Source organism: Leuresthes tenuis, unplaced genomic scaffold (assembly GCF_036924035.1).
Source record: "Leuresthes tenuis unplaced genomic scaffold, fLeuTen1.0.hap1 SCAF_21, whole genome shotgun sequence".
Classification (NCBI taxonomy): Eukaryota; Metazoa; Chordata; class Actinopteri; order Atheriniformes; family Atherinopsidae; genus Leuresthes; species Leuresthes tenuis.
Window position 1 is genome coordinate 8,984,250 of NW_027325375.1, and position 15,277 is coordinate 8,999,526.

At 39.2% G+C, this 15,277-nt stretch overlaps 1 protein-coding gene across 1 annotated transcript; it reads left to right on the forward strand.

The window, feature by feature from the left end:
* The first annotated feature begins 4,405 nt into the window (after positions 1-4,405).
* LOC140279373 (adapter molecule crk-like) lies at positions 4,406-12,839 on the forward strand. The gene is made up of 3 exons (XM_072374485.1): positions 4,406-4,913; positions 5,907-6,511; positions 8,199-12,839. Exons 1-3 carry the CDS (start codon positions 4,694-4,696, stop codon positions 8,331-8,333), a joined length of 960 nt encoding a protein of 319 aa, XP_072230586.1. The 5' UTR covers positions 4,406-4,693; the 3' UTR covers positions 8,334-12,839.
* The last annotated feature ends 2,438 nt before the right edge of the window (positions 12,840-15,277 follow it).

A 15,277-nucleotide genomic window follows, 5' to 3' on the forward strand; every position in this document is an offset into this window, starting at 1 on the left:
GTTCAATTCAAGCAAATAACAGTGTACAACACAATCATAATCAAATTCATTGAAATCCAAATTAGTCCACTTCATACAATGACAATTTATGAAAAAGAAGTAGCCCAGCTAAGGAAATCAACAGATTGCTTTGAAACTTCTCTTTGGTCCAATCTCCCATCCTGAGCATGCATGAGGCGACTGTGGAGAGAAACAACTCCCTTTTAACAGGAAGAAACCTCTGGCAGAACCAGACTCAGGAAGGGTGGCCATCCACCTCGACCAGCCGGGGTTTGAGAGGACAGAAAAGAAGGGACAACAAACACCACAACAGCACTCAAAGGATACCTGCTGAGAGAGAGAAACACAATGTTAATGACAATGATAATGTCATATGTACATGGAGAGTAAAGAGAGCAGAGTGAGGAAAGGTTTATCATGGGAGGTCCCCTGCAGTCTAGACCTATTGCAACATAATTAAGGGACGTTTTGGGCTCACCGGAGCCACCTTTGACAAAAAACTTTATCAAAAAGTAAAGTTTAAAGCTTAATCTGGAGCTTGGTCATTAAGAGCTTTATATGTGAGGAGAATTTCAAATTCTATTCTGAATTTAAAAGGGAACCAATGAAAAGAAGCTAAAACTGGATAAATATGATCTATTTTGTGAGTTCTCATCAGAATTCTGGCTGCAGCATTTTGGATCAGCTGGAGGCTTTTCAGAGAATTTGTTGTACAGCCCAATAATAAAGCTTTACAGCAGTCCAATCTTGAAATAAATAATAACTAGATTTTTATTTTACATCACTCTGAGACAGAATGTTGCTAATTTTGGCAATATTATAACGGTGAAAAAGAGCAGTCTTAGAAATCTTTTCTTTATGTGGGCCAAAGGACAGATCCTGGTCAACATAACGCCAAGGTACCTCAATGTAGTACTGGAAGACAAGTTAATTCCATCTAAAGTCACTAAATAGATCTTCAGAGGCCAGATTCAGTGAAGTGTGTGCATGAAGTTGCCTGCTGTTTCCATGACAATAACAGGAACTGCAGGTGTCTTTGGACTCCAAATGTTCACAATATCCAGTATGAAATCATTTTTATTTGGTAACCTAAAGATACAAGAAAAACACTCTATAGTTCAGCTGTCATCTCTGGTGGAAGGTGGGAGATGAAGAAAAGGTTTGACCATTAAACTCTAAATTAAATGGACACGTCTTTTTCTATGTGGAAGATGTTGTGATTTGAAGCACCATGTTGTAAACACAAAGACCAAGTAGATGATATCATCCAGTCCAAATAACTTTTTAGAAAAGCTTTGTACATAAACACATATAGATGGAATAACCCTGATGAAAATATGTTCTGTAATGTTTTCCATTTAAGGTTGCTGTTCTCCTCCAAACTGTCAAAAGGCTGAAGAAACTGAGTCAAACTGAGAGCATGTACATGCCACCTGCTGGAGAAACAAATGTAAAGCAAAAATTGATGGGAATATTAGAATTGCGCTACAGGAACAACATATGACTACACGAGACAGAAAGGATCATACATTATCATTCAATTTAGTTCAACAATACATGATTACCGTAATCCCTGAAGGGGAATAACATTGCTGCAGTATAAACTATTGTTATAAATTTGTCATAGTCATAAATAGATAACTTGATCAAATAAAAAGTAGCAGGTTTTTTTTACCAGTTGTTTTGTAAGTGATCTCATGTGGACTAAGGGAAGAATATGGTTTAAACTTTTCCTCCTTTCCCTCCATTTTGTTCCTGTCCTGCTTCCTAGACCTCTTCAACTAAACTGGATTTGGGGTCTTGATCAAGACATTTCTTGGGCTCCGAAAAGCTCAACTGCTGCTCCCACAGAAAAACTATTTTGCCATATGTCAATGTTACACATCATAACAGCTGTTAATATGTGTAGAAATTACCATCAGAAATTATTCCAGCCTCCAAACCAGCATAGAAAAATGCCTCAAATATCTGTTTTCACAGAAAAAAGCTCAGTAGAAAATCTTAAGAAGATGCAAAGAAAGACACAAAATATCCAGAATTCCTACAGCAGGCTGCCATTCTAAGTTGATCAGGTTAATCATATAAGATTGGACAACATCATGGATTTACGATGATGTTACAATGATGACAATACAAGTTTTTTTAATCTACCTTCTGGCCTTTTTATCAGAAAAGAATTGGATAAAATCAGCGTGATACTTCACCTCCATTATTAGGAATCAAGTGTGGCATTCTTTTGATTAAGAAATTTCTTAAAGATTAATTTGATTTAATTTCTCAACTAAAAGAAATGTGTTTTGATTACGAAATTAATGAAACTTTGAAGAAAATAAACAAAATGATAAAATAAAGATGTTCTGGCTTTCTTTTTAATAAGTTACTTTTAGTCAAGACTAACAAACTGATAAAAAAAATGTTATGACTTTATGTAATTTTTCAAATGAAGGCCAAACAGAATATGCTTCCAAAGTAACTTAAATGAAACCTTGCAATAGCTGCAATCACACAGATGATGCCAAAACAGCTTTGAGTGAAGACAGAACCAGAATGAGTGAAAAAAATTTGCGTCACAGAACATACAGTTTGTATTCAGTCCAGTTTGAATTTCCTGAGATGATTTTTAGCAGAGGGTAATAGTTCAAAGGACACATCTTTCTTAGGGTAGACTAGTTTTAAGGTGACAGCCCTGAAGCTGACCCACTACAAAAAGCTGATACAGAGAGGCCGCACAGCCTTGTTGAATTCATTTACAGATGCTAAAACTGGGTCATGCACATCCCCTTGATATGAAAGAACTGTTCATATAAGGTTTGTATAAAGTTTTGACAGCTGAGCCTGAAATACAAAGTTGTGCTCCACAGTGTCAAAACCCTTGTAATACCTTTAAGGTGGTTTAAAATATCCAAAACTTACTATTAGTGTTTGTAGTATGTCAGTTTCTTGTAAAGCCTGACTGGATAATGTTGATGATTGAATGTAAAACTACTATGACTCTTTCAGCAATAATAACTTATCATCATTATTGAGAAGACATATCAGATGTCAATTATCAATCAGTAATGTTTTTCAGAAGTTGGAGCAATACCGATTTAAATAAAAGGTGATATAATACTGGAATATAAAAACGTGATCATCTGTAATCGTGTGATTGATTTTCAGTATTGTTGATAGCATTCTGTTTTTCTAAGCTGTTCATGTAATTGAGTTTTGTTCTTCTTTCTCTAGCAATCTCTTCCTTGACCTAATAAAAAGCCCATTTACTCAGAAAAAATTACCACTGACCTCAACCAAAAATAGTTTAGCCTAAACTATTTTGTCAGCTCCATAAATTGTGATTTGAACTATAGCGACACACCTTCATTCCATTCTGTGCTTAGAACATAGAAGTCAGCCCAATGGAAGGAACTTCTTTTTGTTACCTTTCGATTCTCCAAGCATGGAATAAAAGCCCTGCATTATTAATGCCAATTAACTTCTTAATGTAAGAATCCTGTAATCACCTCAACTACAGTGGCTCAAAAGGAATCTTTTTAATATATTTGGTAATTGTGATGGATATGAAAAAAAGAATCACTGTTTTATTTTCTATAATTCATCCTTTGAATATATTTCAAGCATTTATTTGCTCTTAACTCAATATCTTCATTGGACATCATCTTGAACACCGCTGTTGCAAATATTCAGGTTTCCTAATACTAATAGCAGAACTGTGCCAAAGTCAAGCACATTTCCAAACATTGGAGTATATTAATATAAGGAAACTTTAGCTGAATAATTATTTACTTATACTCTGCTCATTATAATATCAACAAAGAGAGCCTAGCTAGCTACTGTGCTTAGGATCTCTTAGGATTTAAATATTTTCACAGACCAAAGTGTTAAAGGTTCAACAAATAACTAATTGCATTGATTTATTTATATTTTAATGAAGACTCTGTTTTATAAATCAAAAAGGAACATGTTACAAGCTAGTCACCTTTTCAAATTTGGAAAAAAAACAAGCAGCTACTCAAAACTCTGAAATAAAAAAATAGAATCAAATAAATAACGACAACAAAACATATCTAGATTATTTAGACAATTAAATCAGAGCATATCATGTAAAACCTGGATTTTTGTGGTATTAAAACGTTCATGACCTCTTTATACAATACTATTTCGTTCAAACTTAAAATCGAATTGAGTTTAAGAAAACGAACCTTTTTTTATGCAGGATGATTTACATATTTACAAACCATTTTTCTAATGTTTCACTTTAAGACCAAATCGGATAATGTCAAAAGACAGCCGATGTTTACTGTGTTTTAATACGTTATAAAAATAGAGATAGAATTGTAGTATTTCCATGTTTTTTAGGGAGCGTAAATGCAACGCTTCCCATTGACCGGGCATCCCTTCCGGTAGATGAGGTCAACTTTTCCCTAGATCCGCCATTTCAGTCCTGGAGTTTCTTGTTGCACATTAGTTTTCATTACTTAGTGGTTCTGACATTTAATCAGTTGAGAATTGTGATTTGTTGTGCAGCGATAATTCCGCTGACTAGAACCCCCTCAGGTTACTGTTGGAAGTTGGTTGAGTCGTGGTATCGTTGCGTTTTCCAGCCTCAGTGTTAGTCAACCAAAGTTTTGTATGAGTTGCGGATAGGGAGAGGCGAAGGGGAAAGGCCTCAAGCCTCGGACGGGATTTCACAGCCATGGCCGGTAATTTTGATGCCGAAGACCGGGCTAGCTGGTACTGGGGACGACTGAGCCGCCAGGAAGCGGTTTCTCTTCTCCAGGGACAGAGACACGGTGTTTTCCTGGTGAGGGACTCGATCACCAGCCCCGGCGACTACGTGCTCTCCGTTTCAGAGAACTCTAAAGTGTCCCATTACATAATCAACAGCACCAGTAACAATCGACAGTCTGGCTCAGGTAACCCTGAATTATTCCTCTCCTCGCTTGCTGTTTGACCGACATGACGATAATATTCGTTGGGAAATAATAGTAAATGGAGTTTGGGGAAACTTTGGCTAGCTAGCTAGCAATCAGCAAGCCATTATGATCGGTTCGTCCAGTTTTATTTTTCCTGGCTAACGGTTGAGGCGGTGTTTTAGACGGTACCACAGCGGTAGTGAAGGTGGGCTGCTGCTGTAGAAGCTGAATGGAACCGGGCAGGTTCCGCTGTCACAGAAGGGGGATGACTGGTTGGATTGGCGTTTCAGGAATGTCTGTGATCCAGCCCTGTTGCACCCTGCTCTCAGGTCTGCTGCTGTGCTCCCTGCACTTTATGGCTGTTACACAAGTTGTCCTTATTGGCTTCTCTGTGCGTTGAGCAATTTTCATCTCTCTCCCTGTGGTAAATCACTGAACGATTTTAATGTCTCTTTCTGTTATTTTATGGCACAATTATTTAATGAGTTTAATAACACATATACAGCTGTTGAAGAGGTGGGTGGGGTGTTTGAGCTGATTAGCTTTCTATAATAATGAAATTTGCCTGCCAGCTTTTTGCTGCAAATTCAACAAGTCACTGCTCTGCAAGTTATCAGGAACCGGATCCCCCCCCCCCACAGTTTAAGTCCAAAATGTGTCCACAGTGGTGTTCTGGCATATGGTTCCTCATCCAAATTCATAGTATGATTGTCCATAGAAGGACATCAAAATGATGTTATTTAATAGTCAGGATGTTTATTTTTCTCTCAGGTGTCATGAAAGCATAACTCAGCTAAGAGATCGCATTAAAACTGCGTCAGTCAAATTATTCCAGGTGATTAAGCTGAATTATGCAAAAGGATCATGATTATATCAAACGATTAGACAGTTTTGTTAATATTGTGACGGGCGTGAAGAATGCTTAGTTGAATTCAGCTCTGTGGAGTACTTCTTTATTTATTTACAACCGTGCCACCTCTTCTCTTCTACCAGGCTTGGCTCCTCCTCGGTTTCGGATCGGGGATCAGGATTTTGAGGCACTGCCAGCCCTGCTTGAGTTCTATAAGATCCACTATCTGGACACCACTACACTCATAGAGCCTGTAAATAAGGCCCAGCATACCGGTTTCATCAGCTCCTCCGCCGCCGGGGTCCCACAGCAGCCTGAGGAGGCCGAGTTTGTCCGGGCACTGTTTGATTTCTCTGGTAACGATAAGGAGGACCTCCCCTTCCGCAAGGGGAGCATCCTGCGTGTGCTGGAGAAGCCAGAGGAGCAGTGGTGGAACGCTGTTAACCAGGAGGGCCGAATCGGGATGATCCCCGTGCCCTACGTGGAGAAGTACCGGCCTGCCTCGCCCACTGCTGCCGGCCTGGCTCCCCCAGTTATGGGGACCGGACAGGGGGGGCCTGTTGGAGGGGTAGTGGGCAGCACAGACGGGACAGGGGCCCCTCAGGGCAGCCCTTTGGGGGACCCAGGGCAGTATGCTCAACCTGTGGTCAACACTCAGCTTCCCAACCTACAGAATGGGCCTGTCTACGCACGAGTCATTCAGAAGAGGGTGCCCAACGCTTACGACAAGACGGCGCTCGCACTGGAGGTAGTAATTCCAGTCACCATTCATTTCCTACAGTTCTGCCCCTCCCTACCCCCCGTTAACTCTGAGGCTCTTTTGCCTCTGTTTCCTCTTTTTTGGGGGGGGTCTGAGCTGAGGCAGTGTAGATTGTCCTGGTTGTAATAACGGCTCCCTCATGCATGGGAGCATACACACAGTGTCTTTATAAACGTAAGCTGACACTGGAGATGGCTCTGTACAGAGAGACGGACTCCGCTCCTTTACAATGGTCCGTCTTTATGTGCACACTGTGGCCCATTGGATTTATCGTCAATGTTACATTGTATGTCCATTACTGCTGGAGCCTGGTGAAACAAAGGGGCCCGTTTTCTTTGACAGATTAGTAAATAAAATGCAAACAACCACAAGGGTTGATAGACACTTTGACATAATCTGGTTTGTCAGATTATTCTACAGTGATCTGAACCACAGAGTCTTTATATCGTTTGCTAAAACCAGATCCGGTTGAATAAAATGACAGCTAAAATAAGAGCGACATCAGCTAATGTTACCTTGATAACTTGTGATTTGCAAGCACAGTCGGTTCGGCACCAACTTCAACCTCTTATATTTCTCAGCTGTCAGTTGTGGTGGCTCACGGCGCTTTCTCTGCATCCCACAAATCACCCACGACAGCATCTTATTTGAATTAAAAGTGGAAGATGGGGTGAGATGAAGCAGACACTGTGCTTGGAATCCTCTACTGATGCTGAAATGGGTCACAATGTGTTTGCTAAGCCTGTTTAAACACACTGATTGTAAAGACAGTACATGCTGCCACCATGTAACTATTTCAAATAACTGCAGCTTGGTTTCTAACCTAACATTTTATTTGATGAAGTGACCTTTATCTTAATGGTTAAGACCTAACAAAATGACATCCTTTGTCCTCCAATGCATCAGACATTTTGCTCTGGTTTTAATAAGCTGCCGTTGAACAGGTTATAGCCTGCTTGGTGAAGAGGTTCTGAATGCACAATCAAAGACAAACCTAAAAAGCCTTGAATTAAGTGCATGATACCAAACAAATTGTTTGATAAATCCATGATAATACATGTTGTTGCTGTTGTGTAACATTCAATTCTTTGGTGTCTGATTGTCATGTAAAATGGTGCTGAAACGGCTTGCGTAACTCCCCAAAATGGCAAACACTAGAGAATTACGTCACCAAGAAGCATCCCTCTCCAAGGAGATAATTGTTGTAAATATGATGTTCGTTTGACTGAAAGAAGTGTAAGAAACTCTAGATCCGTCCGATTATGGTATGGTATGGTAAAGGAGACCCAGTTAAATCAGATGAGGCTATAGCCTTATTGGTGCCGGCTGAGGAGCTTAGCTTTTTTTAAAACCCCTCACATTTAATCAAAATGACTGCGGTCTGACTCTCGTGTGAGTTATCAAAGTACTGCAGGAAGAAACTTCAAACAAGTTTGAATTTCTTTCTATAAATATGTCTGACTGTGTAGCTTTTCTGTTCTGTAGCTGTGGAAATGAAGGTGGGTCAGTCCATTCCCTGTCAGTACTGTGGTGTCTGCAGGCTTAGTAGAATTTCAGTCAGACAGACACTGAACTTGTTGATAGTTTTGACTCTCATGTTCCAGCCTATATAGGGCGGAAAGAAGAAGTTATAATACACGATCCTTTACTTGTGATATGTTTTTGTCATTAACAGGTGGGGGACATGGTAAAAGTGACCAAGATCAACGTGAACGGCCAGTGGGAGGGTGAGTGCAAGGGAAAACGAGGCCACTTCCCCTTCACCCATGTCCGACTGTTGGAACAGCATCATTCTGACGACGAGAGCTGAGAGACGCACACCCCCCAGTCACGTCCGGCATCTTTTGGGCACTTTCTCGTCGTCTGAAAGGATTAAGATTTATACAAGCATACGGTGTATGAACTTACAAGCTGTACTGGTCAGGCTCTCTTGACATGTTGGCTGGTCTTGGCTGTTGTCATATTGATGGACTTCACTCATACTAAGAGTTTACACTAAGGTCAGACTGATATCGGTTTGCCTATATTAGCTTATTTTTGTTTTATATTTTTCAAGTCCGCATTAACAGATATCCCTGTTGGCACACCTAAAGCCACATAAACAAATTCTCAGACACCTTTTACTCAGTGAGAAGGTGGGAATTCTTTTTATTTTTTAGCCCCCCCCCCCCCCCCCCCCCCTCAGCTTCCCTCCACGACCCGACGCAGAGGTCAACACTAGCTTTTCTGACTCAACCAAGGAAAGAACAGTGATGACACATCACTGTGATTTCTTAGTTTTGTGCATCTTCTGGGCAATATTTGTGGAACAAGACAATGCTGTTCTGTGCTTTCTCACCATATCTTTTTAAATCCAGTTAAGACAAACTCTTTGTGTTAAACTGGATGAAACAACCGCTAGGAAAGTTGGATTTTATTGTGATTTCAGTCATTCTCTGGCACACGTGATGACACAAGATTGTAGCAGCCACTGGATGTTTTTAGACAGCAAATGATAGCACAAATTCAAAATCTAAGCCACTGTTAATCTCTTAATTTATGTAAAACTGTCAAGATTATCTCCAAATGGATCTATGCGAGCACAAAAGAATCGAGAAACCATGGCGACATTTTCCTTCAGTGAAATTGGAAATTTATCGGACTCTGCTCGGGGGTTTATCCCAGCTCGGATGGGAGTTACTCTGTGCCTCAGTAAGCGTGAGTTGGTGTTACCTTATTTGACAGAAATCTATGCATTTTATATAAATATTGCATACAGAAATGAAACAACGGTTAACAAAACTGATAGGAACAACAGTTGCATCACCTTTTGGTCAAGGTGCCAAAAGGTTTAACATTTTTAGAATGTATACAGTGGATCTGCTTAACTTTGAACAAGCATCTTCCTGTTTCTATTCATTCATCTTTGTTGATGTAATACAGGGTTCACGTGCAGCGTCATATGAAAATTCTTTAAACGGTATATTTCTGTCAGAGCTTCGCTGATGGGGAAGATGAATGGTCACCAAACCAGCTCTCAGTGCGTGACTTTACAGCTGTTTGCTACTTTGAAATTAGTCAATGTGAACAGGAAGCAGCACCAAAAAGCAACATTTCTCTTTTATTAGCCCAGTCAGATTTATCCAGCTCCTGGCCTTAAAGTGATCCTCAGCTGTGTAAGTGTAGAGATACAGTGTGTTGGAGCAGTTTTTGATCAAATCAAAGAGATCAAACGGAAAACAAACGAAAGAGGTTTGATCTAATTTTTGACACGTTTTAACTTTTAGACAAATTTTTTTAATGCGGTGCGTCAGTTGCCGATATCAGTCCAACCCTAGTTTACATACCGCAAGCCCAGTATTGAAGTCCGCAGCACACGTTTTTCCTTCCATACCTGTGCTGTTCGTGTGTCACCACCCACCACTTCTCATTCACACGCAGGAGGGAAGAAATCAAATGGACAGAGGAGACGAAACACTCCCGCAGAATCATGAATCAGTGGTTTTCTTCCTTCAGCTAGACTGTGAACGTCGGAGCGAAAAGAGCAAAAACTTTGTCTTGTGGAGAAGGATGGTCCTCCTCATCAAGATGACTTCACAAACTTATTACACCCTCATTTACAAACTCCATCCTCTTTTGCACAAAAGAAGTGGAAAGTAATATGATAGATTTGACTATATATACTCACGCCTTACATGCTAAATGCTGTCAACGTTTTCCCTTTGTTTCTTTTTTTCTCTCACTTTTGGAAACCAGAAGGTGCACACATGAATTATTTTATGTTTTTTTTTCTTTTAAATCACTACTGTGCACCATCATGGTTGACTTGTAACGCAGCCGTGTGAAAGAACAAAATGAGCATCCTCTCACGGAGAAACAAACGATCTCCTGAGGCCATTGTAAATGTGACGTTAAGAGCTTAAAGGATTTAATTTTTATCCTCCTGATGAGGGTTGGGGTGTTTTGAGATGCTGTTAAGATTAAAAAAAAATCCTCCTCAAACACTAATGCTGGTGGATTTTTATGTTGGACTTGGAAAACAGACTTTTTTTCTTGTCCCATAAGGTGCCATTAATGACATTTGCTGTAGGCGTTTTGTCGTCAGCTTTTTCCTAATTGATAACACATTCTTAATCTTCCTTTTTTTTTCTTTTCTTTTTAACTCTCATCAGCAATAGGTTAATAAAAATGAACCACAAACTGGTCTGTTAATGTTGGAACTCTTTTCATCATAGCTGAAAGTAATTTTCCAACAACTTGTCTGAGAGTCTGCTCCAATCTGGTATGATATTGTTGACATGTTCTCCGTTGTTAGAGAACACTAACTAATGAAAAAACAATTAAATTACACTGATTAAACACTATTTTTCAAACAGATAAAAAGATAAATTTTCCTTTGGTTTTAGTCTAACTATTTGTGATTAATAAGATAAATAAGATTTGGTTGTATCTTTTATTCCCCTAGTCTGACACTCTTGTATCATCTTCCTCATGTTTTATTAAATCACTTGAATGCCTCATCAGGCTGGCTGTTTGAAGTAGGCATATGGTGAGCATATAAAGGTTATGTTTTGATGCTCACTAAGGATTGTCTGCTGAGTTTCACCCTCTACCTCTTGCATGTTTCCAGAAAAGATGAGGAGTTTTAATAGGAACTGAAACTGAATGTTGGAGAGCCCTCCCATAAATGCATTTGGTCTTTTTAGATGAATTTCATCCATGTCACGGGGGTCAAAAGTGTAAACCATGCCTCACCCAGAAGTCCTCCCTGTTATCTCCCACATTCGATTTGGTAAGACGAGAGGTTTGCATTAATGTATACATGGTTTTCAAAGGGAAGCAGAGCGTGTTGGAGTTAAAGTGAGTGCAGGTTTAAACGCTTATTCTGTCTGTAATCTGATGCAATTAAGGGCACAGGTGTTGATAAATTCCTTTGATCTCCTCTTGCTTTAAATTGTCCCACCTGTACGTTGGTGGTGTTTAACAACAACAACTCGTATTATCTCCAGATCAGTTGAGAAAAGTGCACCTGTGCTCACTTAACGGCCACCTGTAGGAGGTCCAATCAGGCCTGTGCAGTTTTACAAAGAGATTTATAGGACAGCAGAGTTGCATATTAATGCTTCTGTACATCCACATGTGTATCTTCCCCCAGATCTTCAAAAGTGTCACCACCTTGAGTTTACATTTTGTAAAAACCTTCCATTTCTTTTGTTATTAAGTCTCAAATTTAATGAAAGTATTTTTGTACGCCACAATTATGCCACATTTTATTGCCATGATATGCTTATTAATAATTTTGAGCTACATACAGTCTCTACAGCACTGTATATACTGTATTATTAAAGACATGCAATATACCCAAGTCCCTATAGTCCACTCTTCTTCCCTGATGAGACTTTTATGTGTGCTTATAGCGCATAGCCACAGAACAAATCAATTCTGGTGTACAATGTCATCTGAAAAACAGCGTTGTGTTACATAATTCTGTTTAGAATGTTTAAAGGGTCGTTTTAGAAATGTTAAAGAATGAAATGTCATATTTGTGACACTTCTAAAAACACAGGAATTTAAATTGAAGTTTCAACATGTGAAGTATACCTCATTATTTGACATCAGCCAGATATTACTAAGATGTTTCACTGGTGGTGGTGGTGGTTTATGCATCATGTCTCTGCAAAGGTGTGATTAAGTTCCTCTGTTTGGTGCATGCATTCTGTGGGACACAACTTGAGTTTTGAATTTGTTTTAAAGCCTTGTGCAGTATTGTATTTGGGTATTCAGATACACATCAAAGAACTGCTCTGATTATTGCCTCTGAGAGAGGAACAAAGATTTTCCCTTAATATCAGCATTATGTCAACTGTGCCCCATCAGTTAGTCATAGCCCAGCAACTATTAGTTTATTATTACCTCTAATGTGCACCTTATGGTATCTACAGCTTAAGAAGAAAGTGTCATCAAGCCAAATACTTTTTTTTTTTTACATTATATATTTTTGTGGCATTTCACTCAGACCTGAAGAGGACCACAACAACCAACTCGCCAGTATCTCAAACTGTTATGAATTATATCATTTTAAGATTAAAAAATCCTGTTCATTTTCTGTAGCATGTAATGTGTTAATATACTTAGTCAATAAAAACAAATACCAATTCATCACAAAGGGCTTGACAATTACTTTTTAGTTACGTTGTTTCATTTAACTGCATTCAGGATTTGCTAAGACTGAATTTGCTTATATGCAGTTTTAGCTTTTCACTCTACTCAGTTATTACAGCATTCTGATTGTATAAAAATCAAGCTGTTAAAGTATATCAAATCAGGGAGTCACGTGTGAATTATATCCATTGTGCTTTTTGTTACATTTTGAGATGGCTTCCTTGCAGGAAATAGTTGGCCTTAGCAAGCGTAAACTCCTTTGAAAATTAATTTCATGGTTGCTAACTCTGTACATGTTACTCTAGCAAAGAGTCTGAATCGTATGATATTTACAGATATAAATGCACAGAAATACATGACACCACACAGTTACAAGGTACAAATTCACAGAAAAACTGACATTTCAGTCGACTAAATATACACAAATAATATTCTAGCAGTTTGCACACATGTATTTAAAAATTAGTAAAGAGTAAGGCTCTTAAAACTCAAAGCTTCCAGTGGAAAGATAACAAGTTTGCGAGGAAGTCCACCTTCCACAGAAGAAGTTAAAGCTCTCAAACTCAACTGGAAACTCAGCTGCAGATGTTGATGAAGATGCTGTTTTTTTGTGGTTCAGAATTGATTTAGTGTGTAAGGATTTGTCAAAAACCTAAAGACTGATGCTTTGCTCACTTAGTCAGGAAACTGAAGATCCAAGATGTGCTTCCAGAAGCATCACAGGCTGACACCATCAGTTCTGATGTATTAAGATTATAGAATGTTTATACATTCAATATGCAAATGAGATGAAAATAATGCATTCTGTGGTTCTCTACATCATTTAAACTTCCCCTTAGGGTATTTATTTACACTATTATTCCTGATGTTGGGCGACAAGGCCTCCGTTCTAATTCATCCCAAAGGTGTTCCATCGGGTTGAGGTGAGGACTCTGTGCAGGCCAGCCAAGTTCTTTCCCACCAAACGTGCTCATCCATGTTTTATGGCCCTTGCTTTGAAACAGGAAGGGGCCATCCCCAAACTGTTTCCACAAAGTTGGGAGCATGAAATTGTCCAATATCTCTTGGTATGCTGAAGCATTCAGAGTTCCTTTCACTGGAACTAAGGGGCCAAGCCCAGCTACTGAAAAACAACCCCACACCATAATCCCCCTCCACCAAACTTTACACTTGGCACAATGCGATCAGAGAAGTACCGTTCTCCTGGCAACCGCCAAACCCAGACTTGTCTATCAAATTGCCAGATGGAGAAGCATGATTTGTCACTCCAGAAAACTGACTATTACTGACTCTAGAGCCACCACTGTCCAGTGGTCCAGTGGTGGCGTGCTTTGCAGAAAGTTGGCAACCTCTGCGCACTATGCTCATTTTATGTGGCCTACCACTTTGTGGCTGAGTTGCTGTCATTCCCAATGACTTTCACTTTGTTATAATACCACTGACAGTTGACTGTGGAATATTTAGTAGCGAGGAAATTTCACAACTGGACTTGTTGCACAGGTGGCATCCTATCACAGTACCACGCTGGAATTCACTGAGCTCCTGAGAGCAACACATTCTTTCACAAATGTTTGTAGAAGCAGTCTACATGCCTAGGTGCTTGGATTTATACACCTGTGACCATGGAAGTGATTGGAACACCTGAATTTAATTATTTGGATGGGCGAGTGAATACTTTCGGCCAAATAAAGTATAATAAATCATGGCCTGTTCATGGTGCACCTGTCCTCACACCTGGTGTTAGATGGGATAGACTGCCACCCGCTGACCCTGAACAGGAGAAGTCACAGCAAAAAGACATCATCAAAATAGTAAAAAGTAAGCAGACATTGGTCGTAAAATGCTTTTACTCTGTAGTTTTGCTTTAATTCAAATAAACATCATGTCAACTTTAGAGGTGAATTCACAGATTTTATTTTTGGATTTCTTTGCCATATCCAAATGACTTTATGTTTCTCAATATATGAACTTTTAAAGGGGCACTTTGTGGAAAAGCTGTTTAAAACATATTTAAAAAAAATTAATGGCACACCTCAACACACTTGGAAAAAGCAACATGCATAATATGTGAAAAAATACATGTGCTATACTGCTGAGAAATGCAAGCCAGATCCTGTGGGGAAAGGACGCATTTGAAGGTAATACCACTTTATACTACTAGATGATACATGAGTCACTGTAGTGTCTAATGTAGTGTAGTAAAAGTCATGATAATCACAACAAAAGCAGAGCTTCTGGCAACCAAACATTCATCACCACCCCCATCCACAAAGAAAGTGTGTTCAGCATCAAAAATGTGAAATGATAAAAAATAAATCAATAAAAAGAGCCCAAACTAGCATTTTTTTCTTTGCTTCTGCAGACAGCTCTTTAGCATTGTTAACATTGTGGATGCAGTTTATGTTATATCCATAGCTTTTCTGATCTGACTGTGATGTTAGCAGCAAGCTAACATTAATTAATTTTTGCAATCATGCGGCAGAACCCATTTCTGAAAAGGACTACAGTGTTAATAAGTTTACTACCATGTTTTTGCTAAAAAACTGAGCTAATCGTATCATGTAAACTGTCCACGGGTAAAGGTGGCTGTACACTGTGGCTGACCCACACAAT